Source organism: Brachionichthys hirsutus, chromosome 20 (assembly GCF_040956055.1).
Source record: "Brachionichthys hirsutus isolate HB-005 chromosome 20, CSIRO-AGI_Bhir_v1, whole genome shotgun sequence".
Classification (NCBI taxonomy): domain Eukaryota; kingdom Metazoa; phylum Chordata; class Actinopteri; order Lophiiformes; family Brachionichthyidae; genus Brachionichthys; species Brachionichthys hirsutus.
Window position 1 is genome coordinate 10,215,662 of NC_090916.1, and position 20,057 is coordinate 10,235,718.

At 43.0% G+C, this 20,057-nt stretch overlaps 1 protein-coding gene across 1 annotated transcript in view; it reads right to left on the reverse strand.

The window, feature by feature from the left end:
• Positions 1-2,917: 2,917 nt before the first annotated feature.
• The window catches only part of galnt14 (UDP-N-acetyl-alpha-D-galactosamine:polypeptide N-acetylgalactosaminyltransferase 14 (GalNAc-T14)), a 97,919-nt gene continuing 80,779 nt past the window's right edge, over positions 2,918-20,057 (reverse strand). The window contains exons 3-9 of the mRNA XM_068753554.1: positions 19,689-19,756; positions 17,102-17,167; positions 11,307-11,428; positions 9,494-9,581; positions 7,158-7,242; positions 6,782-6,885; positions 2,918-3,048 (exon numbers count right to left, since the gene is read on the reverse strand). Coding sequence (XP_068609655.1) covers positions 2,918-3,048; positions 6,782-6,885; positions 7,158-7,242; positions 9,494-9,581; positions 11,307-11,428; positions 17,102-17,167; positions 19,689-19,756 — 664 coding nt within the window. The remainder of the gene's footprint in view (positions 3,049-6,781; positions 6,886-7,157; positions 7,243-9,493; positions 9,582-11,306; positions 11,429-17,101; positions 17,168-19,688; positions 19,757-20,057) is intronic.

The window sequence follows — 20,057 nt, forward strand, 5'->3', positions numbered from 1 at the left end:
GCGTGTGCATGTGTAACAACCTGTAGGTGTGAACATGAGTGTATTCAGCCTTGCTGCGCCAACAATGAGCACATTCTCTCCATCTCTCATCCCAATTTGCTTTTTCTCTCATTCTCCTTTTCCCTCTCTGAAGTAATTAGCTATTAGCTGAGTTTCTGTGAGCTGTAAACCATCTCATTGAAATGACATAAACCCTCCATTACTGGAAATACACTTTCTGCTAGCTGTTTAATGAAAGGGGAAGAGAGAGAGGATATGAGATGCTTGGAGGCGTATAAACATAAATATGTTTCATACACAGCCTTACAATTAAAAAATCACACGCACACACACGAGGACACAGCAGCAGTCCTCACGGAGGGAGGAAACATTATCTTTGTTATCAAATTATTAAGCAGCTCCTTTTATTTTGCTTATTTATAATCAAGGATGCTAGCTCAGAGCCAGCAGCTCATTAACCAGCAGAGCAACAAATGAGCAGCTTTGTTAAGGATATCCACACTGATCACAAACATCAGGCCGCTGTGATAAGAGACAAGTCATCATTTCAGAGCCAAACAGATGCAAATGGCAATGCAAATGGCCAACAGGCAAGACACAGACGAAATGTGTCCTTTTTGGTTTGTGGGTGGATATATATATATATATATATACATATACACAGACCATATATGTTTCAGATTCAGATTCAGACAACTTTATTTATCCCAGAAAGGCAATTCAGTTCAAACAATCCACCGAGACCATCGACACGAGCAGACAAGTGGGCAAACATAAATAACTAAACAAATAAATACACAACTCAGTACAGTGGCGTCGTTAGGCCTATTTTAGGGGGGCTTCAGCTTCAGCCCCCCTAAAATATTCTTAAGCCCCCCTAAATAATTTTGGGTTGTTTTATAAAAATATATATATATATATATATATTTTTTTTTGTTCAGTGACCAAAAAATGCCGACATATTCTATTAAAACCACCAGAATATATGTTTAAAAACATGTAACCTGTCATTATTTACTTAAATCTGATCATGAATCTGTTTCCCCTCACTTCATGACAAAACGTAGAGAACCCATTCCACCTGTTCCTATAGAGAATGCCCACATCACTGAAACTCCAGTCCACGTTTTCCCTGTGACCGCTAATTGTCGGTCCCTGCAGCGTGTTTGAAGCACACAGAGCAGAATAGAAGAGCTTTAGGAGAAGAACATGAACGGATGGATGGAGAATGGATATAAGAAAGGTATTCAAGAAAGTAAGTTTATCACTGCTGGTAGTAACATTTAGTTATTGTGTGATAAATTTAAGGGCAAACACACAGATGCATATGGAGCTGTATGAGAACCACAGCCCTGTGCCACGCCCACAGTCTCCCTGAATCAGGGGCAGAGACCTGCAGAACCTGGAGGAACCTGCAGGTTCACGCACTGAATAGAACTCAGACACAGTGAAAAGAGAGTTACTTTTCCCTTGTGTGGGTAGGATGATAGCTTGAGTTCAGATTCTGCAGTAGCTGCAGAGCTACTAAAGGCATCCAGCATGCAGGCCTGAATGTGAGAACATCTTGAGTGGATCAGACTTGAATGAACTTCAACACTCCAGCCTGAAAACAGAGGAGGTTCTGGTGACCTGAAACAGAGGCTGGATGTTCTCCCAAAGAGATATTGTCTGTTCACAACCTCCTTGATTCAGACATGTTTCCCTCTCTGAAGGTTCTACCCAAGTTGCCCTAACGGTGCCCGTAAGCAGCTGCTCATGTGAACGGTCCTTTAGTGCACTGCGTCGGTTGCACTGCGTCGGTTGCACTGCGTCGGTTTCACTGCGTCGGTTGCACTGCGTCGGTTGCACTGCGTCGGTTGCATTCCTGGCTGCGTCAAACAACGAGCCAGAAAAGACTTCACAGTCTTGCAGTCATTGAAAAAGAGGAACTTCAGAATCACAACAGAGAGATCGACTCTTAGAAACAGACACATTCTTTGATGCTTCCATCCATTGAGTAACTTGTAATTGTAGCCATTTTGTTTCTTGTTAATGCTGTAAACATCCTGTTACTGTCTAAACATGTTTGTTGTTGTATTGCATTGAAAAACAGACTGAAATAATAATAATGTATAATTTCTCAGTCCTTGTTAGCCGTTTGCGGTTTTGTGCTGGTACGCTACATTTGCTCACATCCTGTGCATCTCCTGGGGGCTAAGCCCCCCCTGTCCTTAAAACCTAGTGACGCCCCTGACTCAGTAAATGGTCAGAAATGCACACTGGCACTTCCCATGGCCTCGCACATAATGAGCCACATCAGAACCAGGCCAAGAACACAAAACTCGTGTAACAAGTAATTCATTTAAAGTAGCGTTGAAGTAACGTTAATATGAAACGAATAAATACCATGGACAGCGGCAGATATAAAGTGGAGCTTATTACAGCAGGCGCTCTCTTTCCCTATCGGCATGGTGGCGCAGCTGCCACAAAGACACCGCCCACAATGGCCAACTCCCCATTTTCATCTCTGGCTTGTTCCTCACTCCCCCCATGTCTTTGATGGCGCTGTGATCCAAAGTGAAAAGGCTGAACAGAGGAGCAGATCGCTGCTACGTTCCAAAACACCAGTGAGCTGGTCACACTAGAATGCCTTTGACGTAAACAACAATGGCAACATACATGCAAAAAAGGTTTATTCAAAAATATAACAGATGGAAATGATTTTCAAAATTTTACTGACAGCAAAATAATTCATGTAGAGCTAACATGCCATTATAGCCGGGGTTCCTTTTAATGTTACGGGACTTTTCATCTTTTCTGACAGAAATGAGGCTCCATCCAGCAAATCAATCAGATTTCAGATCATACATTAGACCACTAAAAAATGCCCATCATTGTAAATCATGACAACAAAGAAACAACAAGTCTGTCAGTTGGCTTACTTGATGTACGTGTTGGCATTGCCCTCGGGGAAGATATACGGGTGTTTCTTCCTGAAGACATGACCGACTCTGCTGCAGGGGATGATCTCCAGACTGCCACCACACTGCCACACCCGGAACGAGATCTCTGCAAACAACACCCTCTAAATAGTGTTACTACCGACACAACTATAAAAGATAAATATTTCATACGCTCCCTCCGTCTTTGTTTATTTGAAAAAATATTGAGTTTTATAGGTGGACCTATTTCATTATTATTTATTTAGCAGATGAAAGGTAATAGATAACAACTGTTGGACATTCATCCATTCATTTATTCACCAATGTACTGTATTCATTAGAGGATTGCTAAGACATTGATCTTCACAAGTGTATTTTCTCAAGACTTCAATCATAAATTCTGCTGCAAAAGCTCCCAACCCCAACTGGTTCAGGATCAGCACTGGACAGCTCCATAGGTAGCCGGCTACATATGGAGCTGTCCAGTGCTGATCCTGATCCATGTGTAGCCGGCTACCTATGGAGCTGTCCAGTGCTGATCCTGAAAGTGACGTCTTTTCCATTGACTCTGGAATGTTCTTTATCTTTCCCACTTCGGTTGTTATTTTGGTTTCTGCATGTCCATGACAAGACAAGCTGAACATCCTTCCTGTCTCTACTCTTCATCACTCTAACATGCTGAACATCCTTCCTGTCTCTACTCTTCATCACTCTAACATGCTGAACATCCTTCCTGTCTCTACTCTGCATCACTAACATGCTGAACATCCTTCCTGTCTCTACTCTTCATCACTCTAACATGCTGAACATCCTTCCTGTCTCTACTCTTCATCACTCTAACATGCTGAACATCCTTCCTGTCTCTACTCTTCATCACTCTAACATGCTGAACATCCTTCCTGTCTCTACTCTGCATCACTCTAACATGCTGAACATCCTTCCTGTCTCTACTCTTCATCACTAACATGCTGAACATCCTTCCTGTCTCTACTCTTCATCACTCTAACATGCTGAACATCCTTCCTGTCTCTACTCTTCATCACTCTAACATGCTGAACATCCTTCCTGTCTCTACTCTTCATCACTCTAACATGCTGAACATCCTTCCTGTCTCTCCTCTTCATCACTCTAACATGCTGAACATCCTTCCTGTCTCTACTCTTCATCACTCTAACATGCTGAACATCCTTCCTGTCTCTCCTCTTCATCACTCTAACATGCTGAACATCCTTCCTGTCTCTACTCTTCATCACTCTAACATGCTGAACATCCTTCCTGTCTCTACTCTTCATCACTCTAACATGCTGAACATCCTTCCTGTCTCTACTCTTCATCACTCTAACATGCTGAACATCCTTCCTGTCTCTACTCTTCATCACTCTAACATGCTGAACATCCTTCCTGTCTCTACTCTTCATCACTAACATGCTGAACATCCTTCCTGTCTCTACTCTTCATCACTAACATGCTGAACATCCTTCCTGTCTCTACTCCTCATCACTATAACATGCTGAACATCCTTCCTGTCTCTGTCTGTCCAGCCTGTTCAGATCCTTCTCTCCCTCTTTACTATCTAACCTTTATACAGTTCATCATGTGACCTCTGTTTGACCTTTGACCTCTACCTTTGCCTTGCGTCTCGTCTCCCTGTACTCCTGTTTACTCTCTCCTGTCCTCTCAATGCCCCAATTTTTCTTAGCTAACCTCTTTTTCTGTCTACACTTCTGCACTTCCTGGTTCCACCAGCAGGTCTCCTTATCTCCAGAAGACACACCCAGTCCTCTCCTTCCTGTCTCCCTGATCACCTGAGCTGTTGTATTCCAGTCTTCTGGAAGCCTCTCTTGTCCACCCAGAGCCTGTCTCACCTCTTCCCTGAAAGGCACACACTTTGTCCTCTGCTCTGCCTTCGTCCTCTTCCTCTTCCTCACCACCAGCCTATGCTGGCTGGCTACACTCTCTCCTACCATGACCTTAAGGTCACCGACCTCCTTTAAACTGCTCCGTCTACACAAGATGTCGTCCACCTGGTGCTCCTCCCTCCACCCTTGTAGGTCACCCTATGTTCTAGTCTCTTCTGGAAATAAGTGTTAACTCCTGCCATCTCCATCCTTTTGATAAAGTCCACCTCCATCTGTCCTTCTAGGTTCCTTCCTGAACACCAAACTTGTTCATCACTTCTTCATCTCCTCTATTTCCTTCACCAACACGCCCATTGAGGTCTGCTCCAATCAGGACTCTCTCACTGCTAGGATGCTCTGAACCACTTCATCCAAGACACTCCAGAACTTCTCCTTCTGCTCTAACTCACCTCCTACCTGTGGAGCGTAAGAACTTCTCCTTCTCCTCTAACTCACCTCCTACCTGTGGAGCGTAAGAACTTCTCCTTCTGCTCTAACTCACCTCCTACCTGTGGAGCGTAAGAACTTCTCCTTCTCCTCTAACTCACCTCCTACCTGTGGAGCGTAAGAACTTCTCCTTCTCCTCTAACTCACCTCCTACCTGTGGAGCGTAAGAACTTCTCCTTCTCCTCTAACTCACCTCCTACCTGTGGAGCGTAAGAACTTCTCCTTCTCCTCTAACTCACCTCCTACCTGTGGAGCGTAAGAACTTCTCCTCACACTCCTACGTCTTTCGACCTGACTCTCTGGACAGTTCTCTGCCAGAATATCGTCTCTGTTTCCTCAGAATTTTCAGGTTCTCCCGTTCTATGTGTTGTCCCGTATTCCCTAGTTCTATCTTTAATACCTGAGGAAACAGATCCAGTTGAGGAGGTTCTGTTTTTGCTGCTTTTACCAGGACACGGTGGAATCAGTAGTGGACAAAACAGATTTGTTGTATCTTCAAAAGCTCTGGATCTCGATCCAGAAGAATCCGCGCCATTACTCAAAGTGCTTTTTGTGAATAACTTCCAAACTAAAAATGATATCAATGTGAACCCAATTGCTAAAGTTTTGTTTTCATGATTAAGGTATCTAAAAATGAGGATAAAATAAATGTAGCTCCATTATTTTTTGGTGTAAATCACAAGAGACTTATGATTTACACTTAGGTGCTCGGTGGAGGTCTGTGCTCTCCGAGTGCTTTTCTAGTTTTATACGCTTTTCGCATTCTCAACATCAAAGAGCCATCTGTTTAAATTGATTGTATTCAACTCGGATCGATGCCTGGAATTTGTTTAAAGCGTAGATTAAAAAAAGAACCTTGATAAAATATGAACAAGCCACCAGTGTTGTAATCGGCTGAATGTTATGTTTATGATTCATCACTACTTGCTAGTTGAGGTGCTCAGATGTACCCGTGACATTACAGTGGCAGCCCTTCATCAGACACGAGGAAGCACTGAGCTCATCACGGCTTTGTGTACCAGCGTTGTGATTATAATCACATACAAGAGATGCACTGAAAAAGATATATGAATAAATAATGACCACATATTTTATACTAAAGTAGCAATCCCTTTAATATTAATTGTAAATAAATTAGTACCATACAGATTAATATTTGTTTGTGTCAGCTCGAAAATATTCAACCAATTCCTGTGAAGTATTTGAGGTGAATAAAGTGGACACAATTTCTGGCTTATCAGATCCTAATTTAACCAGCAGAGATCCTCAAAACCATTTCTGCTGAGTCTGACATGTGGTGAGTTTTAAATTCTTGCATGTCTCAGACTGAGAGAAGCAAATAGCAGTATAAACTCCTGCCATCCATATAAGCCTTTTGATTCTGCCTCAGAAATACATCTTATTTAATCATATTTCATTTACAAATTGAGACTTTGTTCTTATACTGAAATAAACGGAAAGAAAAAAGAAACGGGATAGTTTTTAATTTGTCTATCAGACTGTTCATCTACTCACCGAAGTTCTCCCCACCCCAGATGTCCATGGCAGTGTCGTATTTACCAAGATGATTGAACCAGGGCCGGTCAATCACAAAAAGCCCGCCTGCAATGATGGGAGTCCTGCGAGAAAAAGAGGAGCAACACAGACAGAACGGTCCGGAAGATTGTGAGTACATTTTGGTTGAATAATGGAGCATTTGGAGGCATTTTATTCTACACTAAATTTCGCCCCAAATATTTTCTGACTATCATTTAATCACAAAATCTCTGGGATAGTTACTACTGGGATAGTAAACATGTCAAACTCGTCCTCTGACTGAATTACATGCGCTCCATTAGATTCAGACGCTTGGCATTACGTTATTGGTTGTGTGTGTGTGTGTGTGCGTTACTTGATTGGCTGGGTTGGGTCTGTCCGACGAGCTCTCTGCTCAGGTGATAGTTGCTCCCATTTAAAATGGAGACTCCAGTCAAAGCCTGAGAGACAAAATGCATATACATGAAAACAGTCCTGTTTATAAATCCTGCACTCTACCAATGAATAGAACGATACGTGTCAGTCAGAGGAGGGCAGGAGAGAAGTATCACATTTATTATATTTATGTACAACTTGAAAAGCACTCGGGGAGAGTAGACCTTGCCAATCACCTAGATCTCCGTATATTTTGATTTACACAAAAAAATAATGTCCCTACATTTATTTTATCCTTATTTTTAGATACCTTAACCATGAAAACAAACCTTTTAGCAATTGGATTCACGTTGCTATCATTATTTGTTTGGAAGTTATACAAAAAAGCACACTTTCAGTAATGGTGGATTCTTGTGGATCGAGATCCGTAGCTTTTGAAGATACTACTAATTCCACAGTGTCTGAGTAAAGACCGGCAGAAACAGAACCGTTTTTATTGAGGTGATCAGAGAGATATTATTGAAAGTGTCCAAAAACACAATCGTTTTGTTGTGAAAATTTACGCCGAATTCACCTGGACCTGTTTCCTCATGGAATAAAGAAAGAACTAGGGAACACGGGACGACACGTAGAACGGGAGGACCTGAAAATACTGATGAAACAGGCAGGATGTTCTGGCAGATTACTGTCCAGAGAGGCAGGAGCTGATCAGGTGAGATGTGTAACGGGTGCGACTCATTCAGTTCAACGATGCCTCCGCAGCTGTGCCGGGCAGAAATGAACCTGCAGCAACAGTCTCCATAGCAACGAAGGATGCCCAGCTCCTATCACGTGCTTGCAGACGATCAGGACTCGGATATATATGGGGGGCGGCTGAGGCACAGTTGGTAGAGTGGGCCGTCTCGTGATCCGTAAATTAGTGGTTCGAATCCCAGCTCTGACTGTCCATGTGTTGAAGTGTCCTTGGGCAAGACTCTGAACCCCAAACTGCTCCCAGTGGGTCTGGCAGCACCTTGCATGGCAGCAGTCGCCCGCTGGAGGGTGAATGTGTGTGTGAATGGTGAATGGGTGAATGTGAGGCCTCATGTAAAGCGCCTTGAGCACCTCAAAGGTGGAAAATGTGCTATATAAGTGCAGAACATTTACCATTCGCCTAATGGATAGTTATTTTTCATCAGATCTGGAGTTACACTGTGGTACAGAGTGAGCTCTCTGTACACATACTCACTACTCCCACGTGAGTATGTGTGTCTGTGCATTAACATTTGCATGCATGTGCGTGCGTCTCTAGGTGAACTAAAGTCCATCTTCTAACCATCTTTCTGTTTTAAGAGAAAGCTTCATCGATAACGAAAGTATCATTTTTGAACCCAACTCTATTCCCTCTGTGTGTGTGTGTGTGTGTGTGTGTGTGTGTGTGTGTGTGTGTGTGTTAGGGACAACAATTTAGAGTCATGGCTGCTACCAATATTGACAGGCAGATTGCAGCGCCCAAGCGAAGGCAGAGCACACAAGTAAATGGAAAGAGAGAAGGACCACGAAGCTCTGAGAAGAGACGCGAGGGATGATTCAGATGACTGTTGAACACAGTTGAGGGTTGTTCCAATCCATTATCAGGCCGTTTAGTTTCAGCTCCTCAGTAACTGCAGAATCTTGTGTAATTAAAGGGAAAGGCTTTCCTCGGGTTTTCCGCTCTACCGCTCTGCGTTCCAGTTTAACAGCTATCATTTATTTCCTCGTTATCACTTTTTAGTTTGGTGGAGAATTACCTTTAAATGAAGTGAGGTCCAAAGATCAAATACCAAGGAGCATAAACTGACATATGGCCAAGGAAGAGAGACTGCAAAACGAAACATATTTTCCATCTAGCTCAGTTTAGCTGGATTTAAATGACAGTTTAACAGTTTTCCCTGAATAGATTTCAAAACATCAGCGGCAGCCTGGGAGGAAACTTTCAGATTTGGATGTGCCCAAGGCATCAAAGTCTGTAAGTCTGTTTATATGCAAAATACAAAGTAACAGAATTACTTTATATACAGTATATTCCTGAATCTAGTATTAAACAAAGATGAGGCAATATGAATTAATACTCAGAGTCGCCAAGAGATCCACATTTAGTTATTAAGTGCCTTGAAGGTCACTGAAAGAATAACCTCTGTGTTCCTAGGTTCACGGCAGAGATATCAGTTCATGAACTCATCGTGATGGATTCCTCCATAAACAAAGCAGCCAAGGGGTTCAGTCCATGATCAAGAGGAACCTAAAGTTGCGGCAGGGACATTTTCATTCCTTACACTGATAGGCATATGTTCGTACCTCCACGCAGATCAGCTGAGGCTGCCACGTAAGCAAAAGTATCCATATTGATGATGTCGATGACTGGGCTGACCACACGGGTGGGGTCCTGGAGACAAAAACGCATTCATGCTGGTTTAGGGATATAAAGCAAACAGAAAATAGTCTATGCATACTGATTTACAAAAGTGACTCAGAGAATGGGTGAAAGCAAAGGCGACCCAGACCATCATTGTTTTCACTTGTGCAGATCATCAAATTCCTTTGCAATTAATTATTTCAGACCAATTTGAGTGCACGAGTGTGTATACATGAAACAGATGTATTCCATGGTCATTATTCTGCACCACATTCGATGGAAATTCACTCATTTGGAACCAATTATGTACACGGCTTAGTTTAGGATGCTGCTCTAACTTGTCATTTGTTCCTTATATGTCCCTTAATTGTGTCTTGCGTGTCTGTTATATGTTGTGGAAAATGTGTGTATATGCTGTAAAACAAATTGCCCTCCGAGGGACAAATTCAATAAAAGTGAAGTGCAGTGAAGTGAAGGAAGGGGAGACTGACCTCTAGCCATACGCCTTCACAACACTGACTAATAAGAACAAACAAGCTTCATAGTCGGGAGTCGAACAATTCAGGTTTCGCCCAAAATAATTTAGTTTAAAATGCCTCGGAAATCAAACAAATTTTCGGAGTTTGAACAACCGAGTGGAGTTGAGGCGAACCGAAGACACGCCAACGACGGGGGAGGGGCTACCCTAGTAGCTTCACATTGAACTATGCTTGAACATATTTTTCACTTTGTGCGTGCGTTTTCCGCCAGCAGCATTTCTAACCCACGGATGCTGCTGGAAAGTGGATTACTTTATCCACCATCCTCTTCTGTCCTCTGAAGCTGGTAGCTGGAGTAAAGATTGTTGATCAGTGCTCCTCTCTCTACTGCAGAACAATTGATGCGGCGACCGTTGCGAGGACCCGCAGAGCGCAGACACGTTGCCCCGGCTTGACGTCAAGCCGGGAGCGATTTCTTCCAGACGTGTTTCAGGTGGTGATTACAGTCCTATGCAAACTACGAAGGTTTCACTTGTTTATTTTGCTGTTTTGGGGGTTTAAGGACCCAAACTCACCATAATAGTGTAGAAACATGGGGAAAGTGAGTTTTTCATAATATGGGACCTTTAACATTTTTCTGGAACCTCAGCCAGTCCAAGCATTACATGTTATTCTGTATTCATGTTTTCTATATGTATGAGTATATATTTTGTTGAAATAAACTCATGCCCCTCTCTCTTTATTCTGGGGTCCACCAGCAATCAAAAGATCAGGTGAGAGGGAGAAGAGGGATGAGAGAAGGACATAAGAGGACTTGAAGGAAAGGATATATGGTGACACAAAATTACATTAGGAGGTGAGCGATGTCAAAGAAGATTTCAGAGTAAAAAGATGAGAGAAAAGCTTGCGTAAAAAAGGAGTGAGGTGAAGGATCTAGATAAGGTTGGATGATATAAATCATCAAAAACCAGACAGCAGGAGAGAAACGACTGAGAAGACAGAAGAATTAAAAAGGGTGAGGTGAAGGGCAAAATAAGGATGTATTAAAAGAGAATGTGACAGAGAGAGAGGGAGGATAGGCGAGGAAATGGGGGAGGCACCGACAAGCTGTAGAAGGAGACATGAAGAGGAGCAACAAAGAGGAGAGCAGAGAGGAGACGGAGCAGCCCTTTCTTTACGACACGCAGTCAGACACCAATTTATTTACAGTTGTGCAATTTCACCTCAGCTCACACACACACACACACACACACACACACCGTGGGTGGGTGTCTACCTGTTTAATTCTCTGCAGCAGGGGGGGCAGCCAGTCCTTGTTGACCTCACAGTGGCTGTCCAGGAAGGTGAAGACCCCGGCCCTCGCAGCGTCTGCCCCCCACACTCTGGACCGAATCAGACCTGATGTACAAACACATACAGTATATATATGTATATACATATACGGTGGAACCTTGGTTCTCAAATGACTCGGTAGTCGCACAACTCTGTTTCTGACCCAAGAAGCGGAGTATAAAATGCCTCGGAAGTTTAACACATTTTCAGAGATCGAACACACAAATGGAGCCGAGACGAACCAAAGGGACGCAAACGAAGGCGGAGTCTACCTTCACTTTGAGTCGACTTGCCATAGGAGAAAGACTGCAAATAGTTTGCTTTGCGTGCGTGTTTTTTTTCTTTTTCATTTATTAATTTGTGCTCAAAGCCATGGATCCAAAGAAAGGCAGCAGTAATACAACAAAAAAGACAAGTGGAAAGTAGTGAGAACAACTGTTCTATTAAAGAAGTAAATAATCACCAAATATGAAAATGGTATCCGTGTCTGGTAACTTGCTGTGCAAGTACGGTATGGATAAATCAATGCTTTTGGACTTTTCTTGAGAAAACCAATACAGAGTAAGAGAAGGGGAAAAACCCAGGAGGAGAGTTCCACAGTCATTTTATGGAGAGGGACTCCCTTTCGAAGGTATAACACTTCCCCCTCCCCCCCCTATCTTTCATTATGCTTTTGTTTTTCATACTATTTACACTTCTAACTGTTATCTGTTGTTTAGATACATGTAGTTACATGTTAATATAACTGTATATGGGCATTTATCTGGTGAGTATGAATGGATTAATCTAGTTTCCATTATTTCTTATGGGAAATAAAGTTTCGGATTTTTAACAAATAGGTTTTTGCTAGCTTAGCGTTGTAGTTTTTTTTTTTTTTTTGTCATGTTACGTGCCTGCAGAGCCTTCTGCTGTTCTGCCCCTCCCCCTTCTCTTGCAGGTGCTGCCAGGTGGAGGAGATAATGGAGGTGAGTGGAGTCCACCTATGAGGACTCTTTCTGGCTAGCCAATCGCTATCAGGGGCTACCTCCAAGAAGGAGCACTCTCCGGGCTCTCTCGCTCTCTCTCCTTTCCACACTGGGGCATTCAACGCGTGTGGCGGTTGCAGGATTGAGCGTCTCTCGATTGAATTGAGAACGGCTGCTTTGTGTTTGTGGGCTAGAGCAGCGGTCCCCAACCTTTTTGTGCCACGGACCGGTTTCATGGAAGACAATATTTTAGAAAGGACAAAAATCCTTTCTAATAAGAAATAATTCCAATTAAAAAAACTTTATTCAAGTGTCTGCTCTGATAAGGTTTATTTTTAAATATAGTGACTCACAATCAGATTAGTCCATTCAACGTAGGAGAAATACCCGATAATTTCTGTATAACGAAGTGAAGAATCGTGTGCAGGCAGGCCGGAACGGGGGGAGGAAAGTATCAGGCGTGCTCTGTGATAGGACGAAGGGACAGGTCTACAAGACAGTGGTGAGGACAGCCATGATGGACGGCTTAGAGACGGTGGTGAGGACAGCCATGATGGACGGCTCAGAGACAGTGGTGAGGACAGACATGATGGACGGCTGAGAGACAGTGGTGAGGACAGCCATGATGGACGGCTGAGAGACAGTGGTGAGGACAGCCATGATGGATGGCTTAGAGACAGTGGTGAGGACAGACATGATGGACGGCTGAGAGACAGTGGTGAGGACAGCCATGATGGACGGCTGAGAGACAGTGGTGAGGACAGACATGATGGACGGCTTAGAGACAGTGGTGAGGACAGCCATGATGGACGACTGAGAGACAGTGGTGAGGACAGCCATGATGGACGGCTTAGAGACAGTGGTGAGGACAGCCATGATGGACGGCTCAGAGACAGTGTCTCTGAGGAAAAGACAGGAGGTGGAGCTAGAAGTGGAGGAGATGAAGATGCTGAGGTTCTCCTTGGGAGTGTCCAGGTTGGACAGGATTAGAAATGAGACAATAAGAGGGACAGTGAAGGTTAGACGGTTTGGAGACAATTCAATTCAGTTTTATTTCTTTAGCTCCAGATCACAGCAGGAAGTCATCTCAAGGCACTTTACAGGATCAGCAGGGAAACACAGAACCCAACTTTACCCACAAGAGCAACGGAGGCAAGGAAAAACTTCCCTTTAACGGGCAGAAACCTTGGACAGAACCTAGGCTCATGGTGGACGGCCATCTGTCTGACCGGCTGGGTTGATAGAGAGAGAGAGAGAGAGAGAGAGATACTACAAATTGTATGTAGTGTATGAGTTTGTGCGTGAATGGATGTCTGTGTGCCTCCGTGATGCGCTGGCATCGCCCATAGCAACCTGGGATATATTCCAGCAGCTCCCGTGTCCCGCAATACGGAAAAGAGGAAGAAGATGAATGAATGAATGATTGTAGTTCTGCGAACCGAGCATTCATACTCGTGAACATTCAGTACAAGCCAACAGAGAAAGGCTTTTTAGAAGACATTTCAAGCCATGCCAGCTAATAGAGAGTAGATTGTCACATTTCAACCTTGCTTTTAAATCAAGGAGAGCAAAACATGGTAAAGGGTAAATGTTGTGCACTTATAAAGCGCTTTACATGAGGCCTCACATTCACCCATTCACACACACATTCACCCTCCAGGGGGCGACTGCTGCCATGCAAGGTGCTGCCAGGCCCACTGGGAGACATTTGGGGTTCAGAGTCTGGCCCAAGTTTGGGTGAAGACGTTTCACCTCTCATCCAAGAGGCTTCTAGAGTCCAAATAGTGTCCTGTTGGAGAGTCCAGCAGAAAACAGAGGCGAGGAACCATTCAAGACTCGACCCCCCCCCCCCCCCCCCCCCCCCCCCTTTGTTTTGTTGAGCTGCATCCAGGTGTGGCTCGGGGTTGTGGATTTTGAGTTCAATACAGGAAGTGCTGCAACCTGCGTCGAGTGGCCTCCGAGCAGGAAGACAGTGATGAACAAAACCAGAACGAACAAAGACATTCTGTCAACACAGCAGAATTTAAATGATCGGACTGAATCTGCTGGAATGGAATTTCCCTCTGGGATTAATAAAGTTTTCCGATTCAAGTCAAACAATAAATGACTTTATAAAGCTACTGTTTGATTAATCTTTTGATCTGCCACAATAATGAAATGAATTTAAATGAAAATACCCCGTACCCCCCTCCTGAACCCCCCCGGAGGTCTGGTTCTCTTGCAAAATACACACACACACAAACAAACACACACACAATCTGTCTCCCTCTGCTTTTATAACAACACATGCCATCAGCAGACACATATTTTCATGCTCTGAACTCCCTCATTCTCTCACACATGCACACAAAACTGTCGTTAAGTGACGCACACACACGTGGAGTGTGATGGGCCTGCTAAAGGCTTGTGCTCATGTCTGACAGGGCCTCTGAGAGTCCTGCATCGATTTTCTCCTTTGCTGACTGACAACGACACAAAGCAAGCAAGAGTAGAAGCACTGACAATACCCCAGTTCAGGGTTCCCCTTCCATGCCCCGGGAACCTGTCACCTGGTGAGAAGGATGGAGGACTGTGTGTGTGTGTGTGTGTGTGTGTGTGTGTGTGTGTGTGTGTGTGAATTGACAGCTTCAGCAAGTGAGTGTGAAAGTTGGATATAAACACTGTCTTATCCGATCAGACGCACTAAAAATCTATTTCAGCAGCCAAAGTGGGGGATTGTAATTTAGCCAGAGCTTCTCTGATTGAATGAGACAGTATTTTAATATCAGCCATATTCTAGAGAGCAGATATGCAAGCAGAAGAGTGCTTATTTGTCTCACGTCAGTTGTATAACAAGTATTCTGTTCCTTTATTTAAGTTTTCTGACACATCTTCAAATGTAAAAATGCGTAAGTAAAAGTCTTATGTTCTGAACTCTTTTTTTCATTCTCACTATTTTATATAGTAACATCTACAACTGTACTCTGAGGCGTCGCCACAGCAACACAACCTCCGTTCTCCACTTCACCCTGTCCTTTGCATCGTCCTCCCCAACACCAGCCACTCTCATGTCCTCCCTCACTACGTCCATGTCTCTTCTCCTGGGTCGTCCTCTAGTCCTGTCCTTTGCATCGTCCCCGACAACACCAGCCACTCTCATGTCCTCCCTCACTACGTCCATGTCTCTTCTCCTGGGTCGTCCTCTAGTCCTGTCCTTTGCATCGTCCCCCCCAACACCAGCCACTCTCATGTCCTCCCTCACTACGTCCATGTCTCTTCTCCTGGGTCGTCCTCTAGTCCTGTCCTTTGCATCGTCCCCGACAACACCAGCCACTCTCATGTCCTCCCTCACTACGTCCATGTCTCTTCTCCTGGGTCGTCCTCTAGTCCTGTCCTTTGCATCGTCCTCCCCAACACCAGCCACTCTCATGTCCTCCCTCACTATATAAATAAAACTGAATTGAATTGAACAATTTGGAACCAGGGCGGCTCGGTGGCGCAGTGGTAAGCACTGTTGCCTCGCAGCGAGGTGGTCGCGGGTTCGTCTCCGGCTTGTGGCCGTTCTGTGAGGAGTTTGCATGTTCTCCCCGTGTCTGCGTGGGTTCTCTCCGGGTTCTCCGGCTTCCTCCCACCTCCAAAAACATGCAGCCTAGGCTGATTGGTGACACTAAATTGCCCGTAGGTGTGAGTGTGTGTGTGGCTGGTTGTCTGTCTCTGTGTTGCCCTGCGATGAACTGGCGACTTGTCCAGGGTGTCCCCTGCCTCTCGCCCATTGACTGCTGGGATTGGCTCCAGCTTGGCCCGTGACCCGATAGCGGAATAAGCGGTGAGAAAATGAGATGAGAATTTAGAACCAGATGGTGTTTTCTAATATTTAAAAAGATCAGAATATTGCAGTTTAAGATTTGTTCTGTGATTTGATTCCCAGTCTGACACGATGTCCTCTCTGAGGAATCTATTTTATATCCCATAGGACACCTTCATTAAAGTAACATACTGCTGGATCTCAGAAGTGTCTACATAGCGCTAATGTTCCATGGATGGAATGTGGGTTCAGGCGCAATCATCAATAAGTTTCATTAAATAGTGTGCGAATCTCCTTGAAGCTCATTTATATACAGTCAATCCAGGATGCATTTATTTCTAAACTAGCCCATGCCAATTTCCATAATAATATTTTATATTTTATTATATAGCCATGATGCACTGTATTAGCGTCCATATTTATTTAGTATAACAGGTATAAATCACTAGTGGTCATTTAGGATTCTTCCAATTTACTATGAATGTGCCTTCATTTAATTAAACATTTAAATTAAATAATTTAAATGTTTAATTAGTGTGAGGGTAAATGTTCTGCACATATAAAGCACTTTTTCCACCTTTGAGGTGCTCAAAGCGCTTTACATGAGGCCTCGCATTCACCCAGAGCTGGGATTCGAACCCCCGACTTTCTGATCACTGGACGACCCACTCTACCAGCAATCCACAGCTCAGGCGGGGCGGCTGCGGCATTCTGGCTTTGAATTTGGGATATTGCTTTAAATAGAAGACATGTCATTTGCATAATTCAGTTGAAGTACAGAGTCTTGTGAACTGTAAATCTATGGAAGTCTAAATTAGACACAGCAATCATTTAGATCAAAAGTGTCTGGATATGTATTTGTTTGGGATCATTCCTCTTTTTTCCCTCCTGAGTGTTTCCATAAAAAACACGTAAACAAAAATATAAACAAGCAAATGCAAATCTACACACTCAAAAACAAACGCACAGACACACAACTCTATTGATTACCTTCTCGCTTGTTGTTGCGTATACATCTTACTTTGGGAAGTTTGGTGAGAAGCTGGCAGTCACTTTCTGAAAAAAAGAAGACATTCAAATAAAGTAAAATATAACAGAAGTGAGCAGAATATTGAGTAATATGATTTGACCTTTTGTGACTTGAGAGAAATTGGCTGCTCATTGACAACCTCATGCAGCAGTACAGCAAGTCAGCTTCCAGCTTGACAACTCAGACATTTGTTTAGCTGCAGGCCTGACTGTGTGCTCCCTGCTGAATCTTTGATTTGTAGTTTATATGATTTAAAATAGAAATGTCAGCTGTGATACGTGAAAAAAACCCACTGTGGTTAAAACTGTCAAAATGAAAGAGACAGCTAAAGGGAGAAGCACAAAAACGATGATTCACAAATGTGAATTAAGACTTTAACAAAACATTTATTTTAGAAATACCCATCCCAATCTACGTGATGATTATGTTTCAAGTTGATGTGTCATGGAGACATAACTGCTGACGGTTACAATGAGTGCAAAATGAGGGCCAACTATATCAAGTTGGTATAAAGTGGAGATCAGGTGTGCTCCTTCTATGAGAGAGTAAATGTAGAGGAACAGAAACAAAGTCAGGGGATTGATAATCCTTATGCTGGATCCTGATCACCAATAGACGATGGACTCAAGCTCAGCTCCTGGTCTCTTGTTAGCGCTCAACCCTAATAAGGGGTGTGACCTTGCCTGCTGTCCCCCTACCTGGGCTCCAGAATGGACCAGTCATCACTGCTGACCCTCTGAGAGAATTTGAGCGAGCGTCTGCTGTAAAGGGCTCCGCCTCTCCCCTGAAACAGACTCCGGCAACTTCCCTGACCCGCTAAGGCCGAGAAAGCGTTGGAAAATGAGTATAAGCTATTGAAGGTATGAATTTTATTCATTTATATTCATTTTCCAAAGCTTTACAGCAGACACTCTCTCTCTCTCTCTCTCTCTCTCTCTCTCTCTCTCTCTCTCTCTGTCGGCATGGCGATGCAGATGCAACGGTGAACAAAACGACCAGATCTAGAGTTCTCCGGTTGATTTTCATCTCCATTTTCATCTCTGGCTTCTTCCTCACTTTCCTCACGTCGTTGCTGACGCTGTGGTTCAGACTGTTAAGCAGGGGTCCCCAAACCTTTTCCTGTGGGGGCCACATAACGTTTTCCTTCTCTGATGGGGGGGTCAGTTTGTACAGCAAAAGTGTGACGATGAGGGGGGCCTAAACATTTATTGTTTTCCAGACAGCCACCAAATAACCCTTTATTCACAGAAGAAAAAGTCAGGAAATAAATAATAACATTATTAATAAAATAAATAATAACCAAATAACCCTTTATTCACAGAAGAAAAAGTCAGGAAATAAATAATAACATTATTAATAAAATAAATAATAACCAAATAACCCTTTCTTCACAGAAGAAAAAGTCAGGAAATAAATAATAACATTATTAATAAAATAAATAATAACCAAATAACCCTTTCTTCACAGAAGAAAAAGTCAGGAAATAAATAATAACACTATTAATAAAATAAATAATAACCAAATAACCCTTTCTTCACAGAAGAAAAAGTCAGGAAATAAATAATAACACTGTTAATAAAATAAATAATAACCAAATAACCCTTTCTTCACAGAAGAAAAAGTCAGGAAATAAATAATAACATTATTAATAAAATAAATAATAACCAAATAACCCTTTCTTCACAGAAGAAAAACTCAGGAAATAAATAATAACACTATTAATAAAATAAATAATAACCAAATAACCCTTTCTTCACAGAAGAAAAACTCAGGAAATAAATAATAACACTATTAATAAAATAAATAATAACCAAATAACCCTTTCCGGGTTCATCACAGAAACAAAGTCCATGGAACATTACCTTTCTGGTTGTATGTGATCATCAGTAAAAGTGTCCCAAACGAAAGGAAGAATGATTTTCTTCATAACATTAATATATTCTCCACTATCAATATTATTTTTAGGAAACAAAAGACCGAATGAATGACCCCTCTTAAATGCACCGAATACCATTATTGATCCCCCACCGGCTGCTCATGTTGTATGGAAAGGGAAATAATAATGAAACCATTTTTAGTTTGGGGACTGCTGCTCTGATCGCTGCTAACGGATCACTGCCATGCTAATCAATAGCAGTGAGCTGGGTGCTGCAGCCGTTTCGCGTCACACCCAGAATGCCTTGCAACGTAAACAACATTGGTGACCCCCAAACAAAACAGATTTTATATCTTATAAGAAATGATTGTATATTTTTGTCTATGTATTTACACAGTAGAGGTACATGCTTGTGTTTTAGACCGATCTGTCAAAGCAGTCGGGGGTCGCTTTAAGTTAACTATTTTATCTGCTCTGTTTCATGGTGTCTCTCTGGAGACAGACTGGACACAGCTGCAGGCGAGACAATGTTCCTGCACAGCTCAGCAGCCTCCCCGCTCTGAAGCTGGGAACACGCTCATCGCTCTGACCTGCTTCTGCTGTCTATGACCTGGAAGCTGTGTGAAGGCTTTTCGTGTACGTGTGTGTGTGCGTGCACAGCTGTAGCTCACCGTCATCACTGAAGTCATCGACCAGAATAATCTCATGGATGAGATGAACTGGAGTTCTGTTCAAGACGCTGCAGACAAAAGAAAATATTAGTCCCACAAATGTACTGAAATATACACGCACACGCACACACACACGCACACGCACACGCACACACACACACACTCTCTCTCTGCTGGTCATGAACTCATTATAGCGCTGCACGCTGTATGAAACAACATATTGAAAATGTCAGCTCACATTCATTTTACAAAAATGTATGATGTGTCGCCTCTAACAAACAATTTCATTAAAGAGGGAGATTGAAACGTACAAAATTCCTAACTTTTACTGGAGTATATATATATATATTTTGTTCTGGGTCAGTTTCC